General features: G+C 38.0%; 1 protein-coding gene across 3 annotated transcripts in view; it reads left to right on the plus strand.

The window, feature by feature from the left end:
- The window catches only part of ATAD2B (ATPase family AAA domain containing 2B), a 71636-nt gene extending 54555 nt beyond the window's left edge, over positions 1-17081 (plus strand). For 2 of the 3 annotated variants that reach the window (XM_072333269.1, XM_072333271.1), the window contains exons 25-28: positions 8526-9218; positions 10822-10949; positions 12018-12146; positions 13697-17081. In XM_072333269.1, the coding sequence (XP_072189370.1) occupies positions 8526-9218; positions 10822-10949; positions 12018-12146; positions 13697-13738 (992 nt within the window). In that variant the 3' untranslated portion in view covers positions 13739-17081. The remainder of the gene's footprint in view (positions 1-8525; positions 9219-10821; positions 10950-12017; positions 12147-13696) is intronic. The other variant, XM_072333270.1, reaches the window with a different exon arrangement.
- The last annotated feature ends 624 nt before the right edge of the window (positions 17082-17705 follow it).

The raw sequence follows: 17705 nt of genomic DNA on the forward strand, positions 1-17705 counted from the left end.
TCAGGTGCTACATGGATGCACTTTGACTGATGTGGTAAGTTCTGCAGAGACTGAAAAATGAGGAAGAGAGGCAGAGCAGAAGAGGAACTGGAGGAAGGAGCTGGAGTTAAAGCAAGAGCAGAACTGGGCAGATGGCAAGGGAGCTCAAATAGCTGCAAATTGCATGGCAGATTGTGACTGTATAAATGGAATAAAGTAGTTTAAATAATTGATTATAGAATAGAGATGATTTAGAGGCGCAGAAGAATCTTTTTGTGGTCAAGTACTAGAAAGTTTTGAAGACTAAGCTGCATTACAGTAGCAGAGGAGCAAGGACAGTGATCTATTTTAATTACGTATGAGGAAGACTTGACTTGCCTGTTAATAATACTGAAGATCTTCTTTTTCCTCACTGTTTTGAATTTGAGTTCATTTTTTTTTCCTTACACAGTGTATTTTTGGGGTGTTTTTTTTTTTGGATGGGGTGGGGGGCTGGTCTAGCATACTTTTTCTTTTATATTTATATTCCTTATTTGTAATCACCAATATTAATGTTGTTTTCTCAATGAAATTATTTTTTAGGAGCTTTGTTCACAGTATTTTAGAAAAAGGCTTCAAAAGAGTCAATTCAGGTAAAATGTTTGAGAACCTTAAAGAAAGTATTGCCAGGCATCTTCTTTGGAAACACGGTGGGCTACAGGTAGTGTAGCGGCCTTGCTCAGTTTAAATCCCTGTTAACTATTCACCGATAATACAGCAATGAAGGAGATCTAGTGTTGGTTTGTTTTCTGAGGTTTATGTATTTTTTATGAAATGCTACTTTGATTTGTAGTTACCTATTGTTTTGGGATGTATTTGATTTTACTAATGTTATTTCACATTTTTTTTCCCCCATATGATTAGTCTGTATGGGTTATCAGAAACGTGGTGCAAATCATATAGTTAAATTTAATCTGCAACTTCATATCCCTTGTTGAGGTAGTAATTATAGTAGATTCTGTATTACAATATAGATGATTTTCAGAAGTATTGCATTTCTAGAACTCATTTGATAGAATTCTGCCACAATTGATTTAAAATACATCAGTATTGACTGCATATTTTGGGGGAAACATGCAAGTTCCTGCACAGTGTAAGCCTGGCCTAAGTAGCTGCAAGATCCAAGAAAGAATTGTTGTGCTTGGGAGGAACCTCTGGACATCATGTGGCCCATCTCACCTGCTCAGAGTAGGTTGCTCAGCCCTGTGTTCCGTTCTGTTCTGAGTATGTCAAAGAATGGAGGCTCCATGACATGCTTTCTGCCACATTTTCTAGTGCTTGACCACCTTCACAGTACACTTCTTAATTTCAAATTGAATTTCTTGTGTCTCAGTCGGTGCCCATTGCCTCTTAGGACTGAGCACTAATGAGAGGAGTCTGAGTTTTCCATTGTGTAATATGTATGGAAGAAGAAACTACCAGCAACACGGAGTTTTGTGTCTGGTAAATTAATCATTGCTAAGCGATTTAGATCGGCTTTAGCGTGTAAAACATTATTATCTCTTTAATTGTTTTGGTGCTGTATAGTAAAACTTTGTTCTACTACTGCATCTTGCCAGTAGATGGAGTATGTTGCCATGTTATTTTATTCTCTTGCACTTTCTTCTGTTAATGTTACGTATAAATAACCTGCATGGGGAAGGTTTAGTTTTCCATTCTTATAATTTTTTTTGCATTATTCAACAATAATGTACCATAGTGACAGACTACAGGTTTTGCTTCCTTCACAGAGGAGTGTCTTGCTTGAAGAATGATAAATACAGTAGCTGGCCAATGTGAGAATGACATTTGGAGCAAGAAAAAATTAGAGTGCATTTTGTTAGGTGAACTACCAGAAATGTTTGAGGTCATATTTCATACAATGAATTTTAAGTAGACCTTATGCTGAATTCTCCCAGTGATGGAATTGAGTAGTGGTCGCTATAGAAGGAATGGCTGGAAGATCAGATAAGGAAATAAAAAACGGCTGTGGAAAATTTACCCACTAATTAAATAGCATTTTGTGCACTTCTCCGTGGCTTTTGCTGAATGGCAATCTTTGCTCTTAAAATGTAGAAATAAGTATTTTCATCTAATAGGGAGGAGGTGTTTTTGTTTGGGAGGAAGTGTTTGTTCTAAGTAAATTTAGGAGAAAAATCTTGCTTGCCCTCTTTCTCAGAAGCCGTTTCATTCTTGGTCATTCAGCTTTTCATTGCTTTTGTCTCTCCTTTGGACCTCTCCTTTGTCAGTGATTGCAGTACGTTGGGCATTTGTGTGAATGTATGCGGCTATGCCTTATCAGAGGACATGGCAGGCCAGATGCCTTAAGGTTTTCATTATCTTAACAGTCGTTCTGTCCCACTTGCTACTGAATTGGGGGTAGTGCATAATAACAGCCAGCCAGATGTTAATGTTAAATTCCTTGTAGCAGCTGATGTCCTGTCAAAACCATGAATCCTGTACTTCCTACTGGTTCCTGTTCTCCTCCTGCAAAGAGATGTGTATTGATTCTCACAGTGCACCTGAGATGGAGGCAAACACTACGACTTGACAAACGTGATTAAAAATGCTTCTTTGGAATTTGTGAACATCTTTATCGTAGGAGCACGGAATAGCCTGGGTTGAAAGGGACCACAATGACCATCTGGTTTCAACCCTCCTACTATGTGCAGGGTCACCAGCCACCAGATTGGGCTGCCCAGAGCCACATCCAGCCTGGCCTTGAATGCCTGCAGGGATGGGGTATCCACAGGCTCCTTGGGTAACCTGTTCCAGTGCGTCACCACCCTCTGGGTGAAAAACTTCCTCTAAACTTCCTTTACTCAGAGCTGAGATGACTGCCTCTTCATCATTTCTTGGTAGTTTCGGAGTGTGCATTTTGGGTGGGAGCAGTTTGATTTGTATCTGATGCTGGCTTCGACTGGGTGCTTTGAAAGGAAATTGCAAAGGAAATTGGAGAAGTAAAAATACCTGATTTTTTTGAAGGATAGACTATCTTAGCTGATTCTGAGTTGGTTAACAGTTGTTTTAAACCCATAGGCTTTGTAATTCTTCTAATTTAAAATCCCATTTAGTGAATTTGTGAGTATTCTTATAAATCCTGGCTGCTAGTTCTTCTTTGGAATCCCATCAGGCTTTTGGATGTGGTGGTACCTAGTGGCAAAGAAATTTTTTATCACTATTAAATACTCTGCCTCTTGAATTAATTCTCTTTACTCTGAGATAGGGCAAACGGTCCTGCAGTTTACCTGCATCAGTGCTTTTCTTACATTCTCATGTGATTCATCTCCTTCTAACTCAGTAATCCAAGATGGCTCAGCCTCTCTTAAGAACAAGGTTTGCCTGAAAGCCTTTTTTACACGTGGTGAAAAGAGGGTTTTTGTAGGAAAAAAAATAATATACTTTTGAGTTCTAAAATTGATGACTGTTTTTACTGTAAGTGGGGTACAGATCAGTAATGCAATAAAAAAGTTTTCAGGCTTTTTAGAGATATTACTCCTTCCTCCTGATTGAGAGCTTCAGCTGTCCTTGCTTTATTTAGGAGTATATATAAATTTCTGCCTTATACTCTTATATTAATGGTTTGTCTGTGCTCGTATGGGTTGTTGGTTTTTGTTTTTTCACTTCCATTTTAAGCAGTGTATTGTTTTTGTTTTTTTTTACTTTGCCTCCTTGTTGTGGAAACCAACCAGCAGCCGTGAACCTTTCAGATCTGTGATAGAAGAGAACGCCATAAACTGTCAAATGTCATTTTAATTAATGTAAAGTGGGAGCCTGTCCTCCACTTATGGAATTGCAGAATAACCTTGCGTTTGTTCACAGCTCTGTTGCAGCAGAGAAGATGTCATTCAGCAGTCCTTAAGAACCAGCTAAATGTACCAAAAATGTAAATAGCTGTAATAGTTGCTATTGTAAAAAAGCTACTCAGCAGAAGGAAAATGAGCAGAGCTATAGAGGTGGAAAGTCTAAAACTGATCTCCACGGGTGATATTAATCTGATTGTCTCTTCTCTTCTGACTTCATTTTTCTTTTTAATCTTCCTGTGTGACTGTCTTGTCATGTACTTAGCTAACATAATTACTCTGGTTTCATGTAAATTATATTTTTAGCTTGGTTTCCCAAGAAAATAATACCTATCCTCTCTGTCCATCTCTGCTCCGTAATAACTTCTGAATCATTTAGCCTGGTTCAGACAGATTTGACAGGAGTTGAGGTCTAAAAGATTGGATTCCTGCAGGTTTTGTGAAAATTGTTAGCTGAATAAATCTATGCATCTGCTGAAGGAAAGGCCTCTAGATTGAAAATGGTAGTTACCCGTTCTGCCTGGCCTTCTGAGCTGATCGATTAAAACATCATGTTGGCCAGACAGAGCGTGCACACCTGAGATGTAGTGTATCTTGCATACTACTCAGCTGGGGTTGCGGTGGAACAAAAGATACTGGGAGGGGTTTCTGGAGAGGTATTGGTAAAGGCTTGAGTGTCAGATGGAATGGTTGGGGATAGTGTTTGCCTAGAGAGGGGGGAGCACTGAGGTTGCTGTAGCCAAGCTTGTTTTGTGACATGTATTCCCAGTTCTCCTTGTGGAATCTGATTCCTCTTTGTTGAGAAGTTTCCAGATTCATCAAGTATGCCTTTATTTAACAGTTCTTATGCTGTTGGTGGCCATATGTGGGGTGGGTGTTGCTGCAGGCAGGTTGTTCTTGTTTTTAAATATTTATGAGGTCCATGCCTTGAGTATCTTCACACCTTTCATCTAAATGAAGAAAATGACATAGCTCTTAGGGGTTAGTTCTGCAGCCCCTTCAAACTGGTCAAGCTGCAGGTTCCTAGTGAAGAAGTCTTACTTTTCAGTGTCTGCATTTCCCCACTCACCCTCTTAAGTGAGCACCATCACTTGAGAGCTGGAAATCTCTATTTGGGAACTGAAGTTGAAAACTAACTCGGGAAAGAATACTGACTTTCAGACAGATTAGTTTCCTTATCTGTTTTACTGCAGGAACAGTAATACCAGCACAGATGCAGTGGTAGGAATAATATAGCTGGCTTTGGAGGGAGAAATGGTTTTGTCTGTTGGTGGAAGCTGGCACCTCATTTTGCGTTTTAAGCCATTGTGGAACAGTACTCTGTTCTTTCTTGCTTCTTATCTCTGTCTGCAGTTTGTGACTTGAAACTTCAGAAACTTTGAAGTGGGCTATTCCATGTCCATTGGTAAGGAACGTGGAGCTTTTGGAAGCAGTTCAATTACTGATATGTTTGTCTTCTGGATGCTGCATAAGGGAAAGCAAAATTGCTGGTAATAAGTGCTTTTTCAGGGTTTTGAGTTATATGCAAGACATCAAAAGGAACCTTGGGGTTTTGGTCGTGGAAGAAAGCCTTGAAGTATGCATTGAATCAAGTGGTTCTTGGTACCACGGGCACAAAACCTAGATCCATGGTGATCTTGTTTGCTGGGAGAGAATCATCTTTGGATTTGAATCCCCAGCAATTCTTTATTTATCTACTGTTTGATGGATGTGAATTTTATCTTTTATTGATGTTTAGTCCCATTTTTCTGGTGGCCTTTGGAGCAGCACAGAGACATATGAAGATGCTACTTTTCTGCAGCATAAAGAGAACTTGTTAGGCACTCAGGGCTATTATTCAATATATATTACAGTAAGGTGGCGATAACCTCTAGAACTTGTGGAAATACTTAAAGATTGTTGGAAGAGTTTGGATTTGGTTTTTGCTATCTCTTCAGTGTGGAAGAGCTGAATTCTGCTCTGGACAGAGTTGGTGTGCACCATGCATGATATGCATTATTTCAGCAGGTGTTGTCATTACTTGGTGTATCTGTCATGAACATTTTGAAGCGGAACCTGTCAGTGGACAAGGATTGAGGATTTCTGAAAGTCTGCTGTAGGTTTCCCTTTGCTTAACTTGTGCTGCTCCTGCAGAAAATGCTGTCTGCTTTCAATTCAGGGATTGACAATTTCAGCAGATTGTCAAGGTAGGAATAGAGGAATCGAGAAACCCCGCTTAATGCTTTAAGAAAATGTAGGATAAGCTCACATTCAGTGATTAATTGCATTGTGTTGCGTTGTCCTTTAAGATGCTGTCTGCATAAACCATGCAGCTTAGCACAAATTAATGAGCGAGGAAGGTAATTTCTGGTATCAAATTTACACGCAAGTGAAATGTATGCGACTTGTGGTCAAACATGTATTTAGTGTTATTAAAAATTCTGTATGAGCTGGGCTAATGATTTACAAAAAAGTGAAGCAGAAGGAAGCTAGAACTGATGTGAGGATCCCCTTGGCAAATCTATAGAGGTTATGTGAAGATTATAGAGAGAGCAGTTCTGCAATTCAGAAGGCGAGTGAATGTATTCATGTGTGAATAATTGGTATTATAATAGTTTGAGTTATAGAAACTCAGTTCTAAAAAGCAGGATTCCTCTGACAATAGTATTTCTACTGCCTCTGGCACAAATAGTGCCAAAAGACTGACTATCAATGATACATTTCAGATGAGTAGTTCTGAAAGAAGTAATTGAAAAGGTGTTAATGCATTAACTTGCAATTGTATATGCTCTGCTAATTTTTTTATTTTATTTTTTTCTTAAAGTTAACTCCTAGTTTTTCTTCTGTAAATGATCACCCCATTCTGTTACTGAAAACTTCAATGTATTACGAACCATATGAACTGCAAAATAAAAAGAGCGCGATTCTGCTCCGGATGGTTAACAGTCCTACAGAAGATGAATGTGAAAGCAGGGGAGAGGGAACTCCGGATTAAGTTCATTATTTAGCAGCAATCCATGAACATTTGCCCTTCAGCTTTCTATGAGTTTTACCTTATGCTGGTTCCTATTTCCTTTTTGATCTATAGCTTATCAGGTCCATGTCAGTCCTAGAATCATTAAGGTTGGAAAATTCCTCTTAGATCATCTAGGCCCTCAGCAGTGCCTTATTTTTTCCCAGTAAACGTAAGGAGAATGTAGATAATGAAATCTAGCGAGGGCTTCCACTGGTGCACTCCATGCTGTTCCCTTGGGCCCCATTGATGTCACCAGAGCAGAACTCAGCTCTGCCCTCTGCTCCCTGTGAGGAGATGCAGCTGCCAGGAGGCCTCTGCTCAGCTCCTCTGCTCTGGGCTGAGCAAACCAAGGGGCCTCATCTGCTCCTCACATGTCTTGCACTCTGGACCCTTCCCCCATTTTCATAGCCCTCTTTAGGATATTTTCTAATAGTTTTATGTCCTCCTTCTGTTGTGGTACCCAAAACTACACATGGTGCTGCAAGGGAGGCTGCACCAGATAGCTGTGTGGGACAGTCCCTTCTCTCGCCCAGCTAGCAGTGCTGAGCCTGATGCTCTGTGACTTTCTGTCATTTAATTCTCAACATGTGTACCTACATAGTGCTTGCATCTTAAAAGCAACTTAATAAACACCAATCTTTGTAACTCAGTGTGAAGCTGGCAGGTGCAGACCTAGGACTTGATACCCCATAAATCAAGGCAACCTATGAACAGGAGGACCGTTATGGAGGTGCTCAGCAGGTCCCCATTTTGAAATGGAGTTGTTGTTAATCTGCTAAGTATTGGCTATCATTTTCAGTTATAAACACTTGGCTGCAACTTTGCAAAATAACAGTTTTCATTGTTGCCTTAATATGAATATAGGCATTTCCATTTTTCCCATTCTTTTCCTTAGTCTTCTGAGCTGTGTCTTACTAGGCCTCTTCCAAAAGGAAAAGTAAGAAAGTATAAATGCAGAGTAATGGTAAAAGAATCATCTACCAATGTTGCTTTGGGTTGAGTTGCATATAGCGAGAGAAAGACATGATGCTGGATTAGTAAGTTCTTTTTAAGAGTCTTGTTTTGTGTTCTTCATGTAGACTGAATACATAAACACAAATGTTTGTCAGGTCTTGCTGTAGACTGGGTTGCTAAAATGGTCTGGACTTGAAGAAAAAAGTCCTTTTCTTTTAAAGCCACGTTTTGTCAGTGCAGTGACCTTGTGTACAGAGGTGAGAGTGAACAGGAGATGGAGAAAAGGATTACTCCTCAGGTGATTTAATAACTGAAGATGTGTTTGAATTGACAGTGGACATAAATAGAAATGAGATGTTCAGTTGTGCATCAGTACAAGACACATGGAGGTCATGTAGTCTACATCTATGGAGTTTTTCAATACCTGACCAGATAAAGCCGTGAGCAACCTGGTCTGCCCTCATAGCTAACCCTATTTTGAGCAGGAGGTTGATCTAGAGAATTCCTGATGTACCCTCCAACATGAATTATCTAACAGTACACGGATTTCGCTTCGATCTCTTTTGTTGTATAATAGATTCGAGTAGCTGGTGTTACAAAAAGGGGACTGGGTTCTACATCATTGTTTAGCTGTTTTCTTTGAGTGATTTACCTTCAAATGGATACGTAGTATGTATAAAATATATTCAGTACAATACAGCATATTCAGATGTACTAGTCTGTTTAATGGGAGGTACTTGCATGTCTGAATTCTTTTTTTCCCCCTTGTAATTCAGTTCGAATAAGGAGGAAGTCAAGACGGCGCTCACAGTGGGGCAAAGGCATTATTAAGAAGAGGAAAGTCAATAATTTAAAGAAAGATGAAGATGATGCAAAGTTTGCTGATGATGAAAATCACGGAGAGGACAGTAAATTGCTGGAAAATGGTGAGCTAGAAATCAGCACTGACTGCATTGAGGAGAATGGGGAGGAAATAGGAGATCTCTCTCTGACAAATGATGAATCCTCTTGTGATATTATGGATATAGATGCAGAGCAGAGGCTTAACAATGGAACATCAGGAAAGGAAAACAACTTTGCATCCACAGAAGAAGAGAGCTCAAATGAATCTCTCTTAATAACCGAGAGTGTTACCCTGAATGCTGAAAAGGATTTAAGGAAAGACTCTACATTGAAAGGAGACTGTGTAAATGGAGAGACATCTGTACACAGCTTAGAGGGTATACCTGTTCCAGCATGCCATAATGGTAAAGTGGAATCAGTTGATGCTGCTTCAGCCAATGACAACAGCGCTGGATCTGCTGACAAGAAAAAATCTTCTGAAGATCAGCCAAAGGAGAAAACAGAGCCTTGCAGTGAAAACCAAGGAGATGATTTAGTGAAAGCCGAGGTACCACACTGCAGCAATAATGAAAAAACACTACAGAGCACAGAACTTGAGACTAAAGATGCTGAAACAGATAAAGAAGGTATAGTTTATTCTCAGTGTCATTGTAGTGTCCATGTTAATGTGTATATTTTTTAATTGTAACAACGCGAGTTATGATAATTATTATATCTTGTAATCTCATGTTTAGTTATTTGAAACTTCTGCTTATACCATTTAATTCCACATAAATCAATTAAAAGTTCACTGTTGACTTGCTGTTATGTTATCTTGAGCAAATAAGTTTTCTTCATATTTAAAGCATTAAAAAACCAGAATACTTTATAGAAGGGAGACATTGTAAGTATTGCGATAACGTTATTTAAATTACAATTCAAGATATAAAAACTATTATCAATGAATATAAATAACTGTATGATATGTAGTTGGGTATACGTGATACATTCTTTGTTGTTTTTTTTTTTTTTTTTTGGTGGAATTTGTCGTAAAAGTTGTTGTTAAGATCAAAAACCACAGAAATATAGAATGTATTTAATCTTGAATGACTCCTTAAAAAAATAAAGCGTGGGCTCATAATGAAAGTTAAAATAGTTAAGCTCAGCAAAAGCCAGATACATCATTGTTTATCTACTGGAGTAAGTATCTGGATTTACAGTCAGCGCAGTAGTAGTGCAGCAAAAAGATAAGAGAAGGGAAATCCTGGTGGTGCATAAAAGAAGGGACCGTGTCCTTTGAAGAAAAGAGACAAAGTTTCCTCAGGGAAGATAAATAAAAGCCTTATGCATGATTGCCTTTTTAATTAGCTTTTCAGAATTATGTAAAAGAATGAAATCTTTACTTCAAAAGTTAGCACTGAGATTTACAAAATAAATGAGCTTTAATGAGAGAGATGAATTATGAGAATATCACTGTATACACGCTGAAAATGTGTGTATACACATTTTCTCCAAGGATGAGGAGCGTAGCTGAGAAAAGCTCCTAAGGTTATCAGAAGAGGAGTGCAATGTACGTTAGAGCCATTACACTTCTGAATTTAATAGTTGTGTTTTGAATGCATTAAGGATGATTGTAAGTAATAGGAAGGTCTTAGGAAATAAAAAAAAAAAGGCATTTAGAAGTTGTAGAGGAGAAAGGCAGTGAGTAAGTGTAGAGATGGAGTTTGGACAGCAGCTTTAATACAGAGGTAGGTGAAATTAGAAGTCGTACCAAAACATGAAGTTTTGGGTTTAGAGCAGATGTCAGAATTACCATGATGGGAATTACTGTGAGGATGAAAACAGGGAAGGGAGGGATGAAAACAGCTTTGGGAAGGAAAAGGGAGGATTCTCAGTCACTTTGGAAGGTCTTGGGAGTTAGCTGGATATCTGAACTTCCTTTGAAAGTTATGTAATTTGATGTTGTTAAGCAAAAATGATGCAAAGGAGAAATTTCCAGTGACATTCAGCATTCTGTTGGGACTTCAGAGGTCACTTTTGAAGTTGATATGTTTCATGTGTGCCTTAGGAACTGTGATTTTAGTTCTCATAAACCTTGAGAATTCTGTGGAGATGATTAATAATGTACACTGGAAATGTCATGTTTTCCTGGTTCACACGATCCAAGAAAAATCTAGTCAAAGCTAGGACAAAAGCTGTTTATTTTGTGGAACTGATACGGCTAATGGCTTTTCCCCCCTTAAATTACAGGTATGTTCAAGAGTAAGAAAACTCGAAAAGTCACTGTGGAACAGTCAAAACTCCCAAGTCTGGAGCATGCCCCAGAGGAACCATCAGATCCATTACCTTCTCTAGTTGTTGACCATGACAGACTAAAGGTAATGAACTGAAAATTAAATTGAATTGTAACAGGCTTCATGAAAAAAATGTTTCCTTCCTCTATAAAGTAAAATTTCCTTTTATTTTTAGTTACAAACTTGTATTTTGGGACCAGTAACTTCTGAAGATGACTTGTTGATTAGTGGCTTTTGGTTTTGTTTTTTCTTTTGGATGAGAAGTTAATGAACCTACTGAAGCCTTATCGTCCAATTAATACTACCTTTACAAATGCAGTAATGACATGACAGTCCATTATTCTGATTGTGGCTCTTGATGATACTCTTATGTGTTAATTGAACTCCAGTGACTGAGGAACTGCTAGGTGCCTGGTAATTAGGCGTTAACATATCATTTCCTGTCCCATGTATATGTACTTGGTGGGAAGAATTGTTAACGAATTGGACAGTAAATTGGAATTTGTGCGGATGTTTTGGTGCTATAGTTCAGACCTCTGCTAGTTAATTTTGTTTCACTTTTGTCTAAATTTAAGCAAAATTAAAAGAGATTTTGCCATCTTCTGTGGTAGAAACTAGCTTGAACTATGAAGAAATTTAGACTCCCTCGCTTTCTGCATCATTTGTTTATGAGCAGGTCTACATGTTTTCCCTACAGATGCTTTTTATTGTATCATTGTTTGACATTTGTGGAATTCCAGATGTTTCCATTTGGTACTTTTAAAATTTCATGTCAACACAAAAGTTCTTGAGTGTTCACCTATCGAGATACTTTTCATGGCTTGCTTTGTTTATAAACAGTAATAATAACCAATACGCAATAGGATTAAGTATAATTCCAAGCAGAACAAAGAACGCAGTGGTTATGATATGCTTAAACACTAAGAAAAGCATGGGTGTAAATACAGAAGTAAAGATAAACGTTGAGTTCTGTTGAATTAATATGGAAGCAGTGGCCTTACTAATAGCCAGATTTGGTCCATTTTACTTGTATGTATCTCTGCAAAACAGCGTTTTAGAAGCAGATTAATCCAATTTGCCCTTAAAAAAGAAGAAACAAAAGAAGAAAAGGTTATAAAGGCTTTTTAAACTTTACCCTTTGTTGTTCCACAGGAACTGCTTAATTTAGTGGTTGAGAAAAGTGACAACTTGACTGTTGACCAACTTGAGAGATTGTATTCGCTACTCAGCCAATGCATCTACAGGCATCGTAGAGACTATGACAAATCACAACTTATAGAGGTGATGTTATAGAATTCATTTTATTTATTTGACTTTTGTGTGACTGGTTTTCCATAGAATCTATGACTTTATTGTTGTACTAGAATGTAAGAGCTTTAAGTAGACTTAGAGGAAGTATTTATGAACAGAAGAAAGTGCAGTGTAGTAATGACTTCAACAGAGATTGTTTCTATTTATACTTTTCTCAGAAGAGGATTAAGAATTTAACCTAAAATAACAGAGGAAAAGGAGGATAGAATGCAGCAACATTTAGATGCATTTGCTAGCAGAGTAAGAATGGAACAGAAATGGGAGCTTTCAGGTGGTCATCTTGGCTTTGCAAAGTGTTATTCCAACTAAGTAACAATTTCCCTTATTTGTGTGGAGCACTGATAAACAGGCTTAATTGTAGCTATTTTATATGGAAGTCTGTAAAAATAATATTGGAGAGGCTTTATGGGTAGAAACATAGAATGGTTTGGGTTGGGAGGGACCTTTAAAAATAATCTTGTCCAACTCCCCTGTCCTGGGCTGGGGCACCATTCATTAGGTTTGGTTTCCCTCCTAGTAAGTGAATGTATCAATCTGAACATACCTTTCCTTGTTCTTCACTGATTTGCACTATGTTATTCAGTTTAGGTTAAAATACAAAAGTGTGCAAGCTTTTTCTGAATTGAAAAATAAACTCCTGATAGTCTTGGGAAAGTTCAGTACAGTGTGATATAGGCCAGTTGCCTGCTCTGCTGACAGCATTTCCTTTTAAAGTGTTTTCATTTCAAAGGCCTTCTGTCTACATTAGGAGTAAGTGGGTCATTTCACCATTGATGCAGACTGATCATAACTCTGGACATGCTTTCCCTCCGGCAAAATTGTTCTAGCAGCTGAGTGGTTTAGATCAACTTTGTCATTCAACTGATAACCCTGCTGATAAAGAGACAACAGTTGCTAGTTTCTAATTGGAACCCCAAACCCTGAATACTTTTCTCCATAAATATTTGACTACGAAATCTGGAGAGGCTGTAGCATAGGGTATTGTCCTGCAAAATACTTAAAAGCCATTTTCATACTTTTCCTCTGCCATCTTCACCTAAAAGTGTGCTAGAAGCCTGTGACAAATATGATGTAGATTAAAAAGGCATCTATGCAGAAGAACTGTGTAGAGACTGATCTTTTCTTTGATTCTTCAAACCGTGCAGATAAGTGTTTACAGCCAAGTTGCCAGTAGCTCAAATGTGCAGTAAGACTTGGATCCATGCAGTGTGCTATCGCAGTGCTTTCTCATCAAGTACCTACATTTTATACGTGACCCTACTAGTCTTGTGTTTTCTCATGGATTGTAATACTGGAGTGCTTTTCTGCATTAAGATCTTCTTAAGTAGTGTCCTCTTTCACCATCTTTTGCTAGCAGATGAGAGCTAATAAACAGAAACATCTGTTTTCCTGTGAATTACTTGTTTGGATTTCAAGAAAAGAAACAGTGATGTCCCAGTAAATATGATGATGTAAAATAACTTTATTTTTGTCTCTCTCTGTACTTGTGTATAATTGGAGTTCTTTGTTTTTTTTTGCAGGAGATGGAAAGAACAGTTCATGTGTTTGAAACATTCCTGTGAACTCGTCAAGATGGGTGGGTTTGTCCTCTCTTAAACTGCTCATGGGAGAGCAGTCCTCTGAGCCATTCAGTTTCCATTTGCACCAAGTATGTGCAGAGCCTTGGTCTTAAGTGCTCTCTCTTTTTCTTTCTGTTGAATTTGGTGCTATTGTCTCAGGTACCTGAAACCAACCAGCCTACAAGAACCAAACGGAACTTCAAATAGTTGTATCTGATATAAATAAAGAATACAATGCCACAGCTTGGAGATTTTTGGTGCTACAGAAACTGTTCTCTCTTCTGCTCTTTTTTTCACTCTACATGCATTATCTCTGGTGAAACTTCAGGCAAAGTGGAGACCAACATACGTGAGAGAACTGAAAAGAGCAGATCTAAGTTGAATATTTTTAAACAGGCAACTTTTTTTTAGTTTTTGTTTTGTTTTTTGTTTTTTTTCCTGATCTTTCTCTTCTCTGGGGCAATGGACAAAAAAAATCTGTTCTAAAGGCGGCAATGATGCATTGTGGTAGGAATCTTGAGTAACTGGATGTACAGTAATTTGAAGATGAGGCTCTCTAGAACTGCCTATTATGTGCCTTTTAGTCAATTGAGAAAGATAAGGCTAATCAATTGGTTCGGATTATAGCAAATGGCAATGTTAGAAAGCTCTCTTCAGAATGACCATCTCCAAACAGATGATTTGTATTCCCTTCATTGGATGGCAGCCAGTATTATGGTTCTGTAATGCCTGTCTTACTCTACAGAACTAAACCAAGACACTCTGAAAAAGCCACATACTTTACCAAAATGGTGACATTTCTTTTTCATTGGTATAGATTTGTTTTAGAAACAAGTTACACAGTGAAACTCTTCTGTGTTGCTAAAAGTGAAGCGTTTTCCCACCGTTTCTTTGTTGCCCTTGTTGCCATCTTGAGTTCTTTAAGAAAAGCCAGTTTAATACTGGCGGGTTTCTGTGTTTGGACTGTGCAGTGCAGGTAAGAAGATGCTGGTCAAAATCCTGGAGCCCAAGCTCACCTGAAAATAAAACTTAAACTGGGCTTCAAGACTCAGACAATGCAAAGCACTGTTAATGTCAGGAGACTGGAGGACGGCCTTTCAAATCGATCTGTTCGGACAACAGTTCTCCAGTCTGAATTGTGTAGTTCAGAACCTTTCCTCTCTGGAAACCGAAGAGAACGGTCTAGGCAGTTTCAAGAAACAAGTTTTGTCAAGAGCTCGGTATTAAGATGCTACCTGGGCTGATTCCTTTCAAATGTAAGTGGAAACTGTGGTAGAGAAGTTGGCTGGTGTTACCGTCTCTAACCATCCATCGTATCCCTACGTAGCTGCGCAAGTGTCTTTCCAGAAATATGCAACACGGTGTGATTAGTTTTTAATTAGAGCAAACAGTCTTGGACTACTGCAGAGATACTGAGCTACCTCAGCTTTTTGTATTTTAGTTACCAACAGTGTTTATGGAGGACTGTAATCACTCTGCTCCCATTTACAAGCTGAAGCTAAGGTACTTGTCTCCACCTCTATGGCTAATAGTAGTATGCCACTGCAGAGAAACAAACACGGGCCTTGGGCTACTGCAGTAATCCAAAGTGCTTTGTATATTATAATTCAACATAATTCTATCTTGGAACTATTTCTCCCCCGAATGCCGCTGTTTTTCTTTGTAGCTAATGGCAGAAAAAGGTTTTAGGTATTCTTGTACATCTAGTTACACCTAAATGCAGAACCCATGCAGAATCGCTGTATTTTTTAGGTGGGAAAGTGCGATTAAAAACAACAAAAACAAGCAGAAAACACATTTTAGATGAGATTCTTTGATCTCAGATTTGTTTAGGGGATTTTTTTCCATGTTTTGTTTAGTATTTATTAGCGTCATACCTGTTTGAGATATTTTTGTGTCTGGTACATTAACAGCATTTTGTATTTTGATGGAAATTGTTACAAACTTTAAGATTTGATTAAATAAAATGTAGCAGATTTTTTGTAGCAAGTTTCTGATAAAAGGGTTTTTTGCAAGTCTCAGGTTCTTGCTGCAGAATTTTTTAAAAATATTTATTCCAGTTTCACTTACTCAAAGGAGTTTTTGTTCAAGTAACAGCAGCACTTGTGGAAGATAAAACTGCATACGTTTTTAAGACGATAATACATTTATATGAATTAAAAACAGTTGAGAAGTTTAGTCACCAGTGAGTGTGAAATGCAAGTTTAAGCTAATGCCTGGCATTAAAAATGGTTCTCAAAAGTCATGTTTCTAAAGGAAAATTTTTACTGTCAGTTGTTGATTGGGAAAAATCTTTAAGAGGCGGCTCTGCTAATTTGAGAGCTGCCATGTTGTTTAGAGAGAAGTAGCTGATTTCAAATGTGATAGTGGACAGCTTACATAAAATGGTATACCCGCCTTTGTAGCCCAAATAACCACAGTTCAGTTTTGTTTTCCTTTACAGATGTCTGGTGGTTCTAGAGTTAAAGCAGCTGTTAATCTATCCATGTGGTCTAAACTTGTTTACTCTCTGTATGTTTTTATTTTATTTTTTTTTATTTTATTTTTTTTTTTTGCCATATAGCACTGTCAAGAATTTGTATAAATTGACCTCTCTTCCTTGTTTCTTATTGTGAAAATTGCAAATAAACTCCTGTGTGAGTCCTTGTGCTGGGGTCAATGAAATGTGGCCACCCGTGAGAGAGGGGGTTTCTCCGTGGGGCTGGCAGGGCTGTACTGGAGATGATGGCGTTGCTCTTGGGTGGAGTCGATGGCTATGGAGTTGATTGTATTTGCAAGCTTGAATCTCACCTGTGATTAATTATTTTTTTTGTTCTGTGTCCTCTGTATTGTTACTTGATTTCCTCATATGCCAATGTATTTATAGGATTACTGTTTTTTGTAATATCCCGTCTTCCTTTATTTTTTGTTTCGGTGGGTCAGCTGTGGGCTTATCCTTCAGTCTCCTGAATGGCAGGTCATGCAGCTGATAGTCGTTTCTTTTGTTTTTATTTTGTAATCGCAACATAAGCTTGAATTTGGGCTTGTACTTGCATCTTTTGTATCTTGTACATTGGGTTATTTAGACATTGGGGAGTCCTGTTTGGTTTCATTAACGTGTGTCTACTTGGTGGATTAAGTAGACTTCCTTCATCAACTATGGTATATTTTGAATTCTATAGTTTTATTCGGAACTGTGTTCAAATGGATGTTTTGCAGTTTGACTTCATTTTACGTTAGTTTGAAGTAAGTTATTTAATTTTTTTTTTTTTTTTTTTTTTTGAACTTCTGGAAATTTTGAACATTTTACTGTAATTTGTAATATAACTGCTGTGAAATACTTGAATAAAGATGACAAGAAAACACAGCTTTAGTTCCTTCAAAAGTGTTGTATTTAAAAAGCAATTCTGCCTCTTAGCTGGTTGCAGTCTTTTTGTACAGAATTCCCTGGTGCTGCAGGTGACATGTTTTACTCTGGGATCTCGCTGTGGTGTTGTTTGCGGTGGTTTTAATGTGTAACTCTTGTGTTCAGTGTTTGTCCATTAAAGTCCTGATTAATTTTGACTGAAGAAGTGAAATTAGCATCGTACGTTGGCAGGTGGACAATGTAATTATGAGTTTACATTCTGTGCTTAGAAAACATTTCATATTGAACTGTGGGGGAAATACCCAGGGCTGCTTATGGTACATCAGCATGCAGGTTATACCAGAATTTCTAGCTAGAGGTGCTTAAGGAAACACTCTCTCAATTCTTCCCTACCTATCATAGTTATCCTTATTTCTTTATTTATTAAGAAAAAGATAATTTATATCTATTAAATCTGTCAGAGGTTATGGAAGTTCAGGATCAACCCACATCTCACTCATGTTAGATCTACGTTGGCAGTTTATCCAGAGCTAAGCGTTGGTAACTTGTTTGATGTGGCACAGAACGTCAGCAGATGTTGCACAGATCTGGTAGGGTTCCTCTTGAGAGGGAAGACATAGACAA

This window comes from Excalfactoria chinensis, chromosome 3 (assembly GCF_039878825.1).
Source record: "Excalfactoria chinensis isolate bCotChi1 chromosome 3, bCotChi1.hap2, whole genome shotgun sequence".
Classification (NCBI taxonomy): Eukaryota; Metazoa; Chordata; class Aves; order Galliformes; family Phasianidae; genus Excalfactoria; species Excalfactoria chinensis.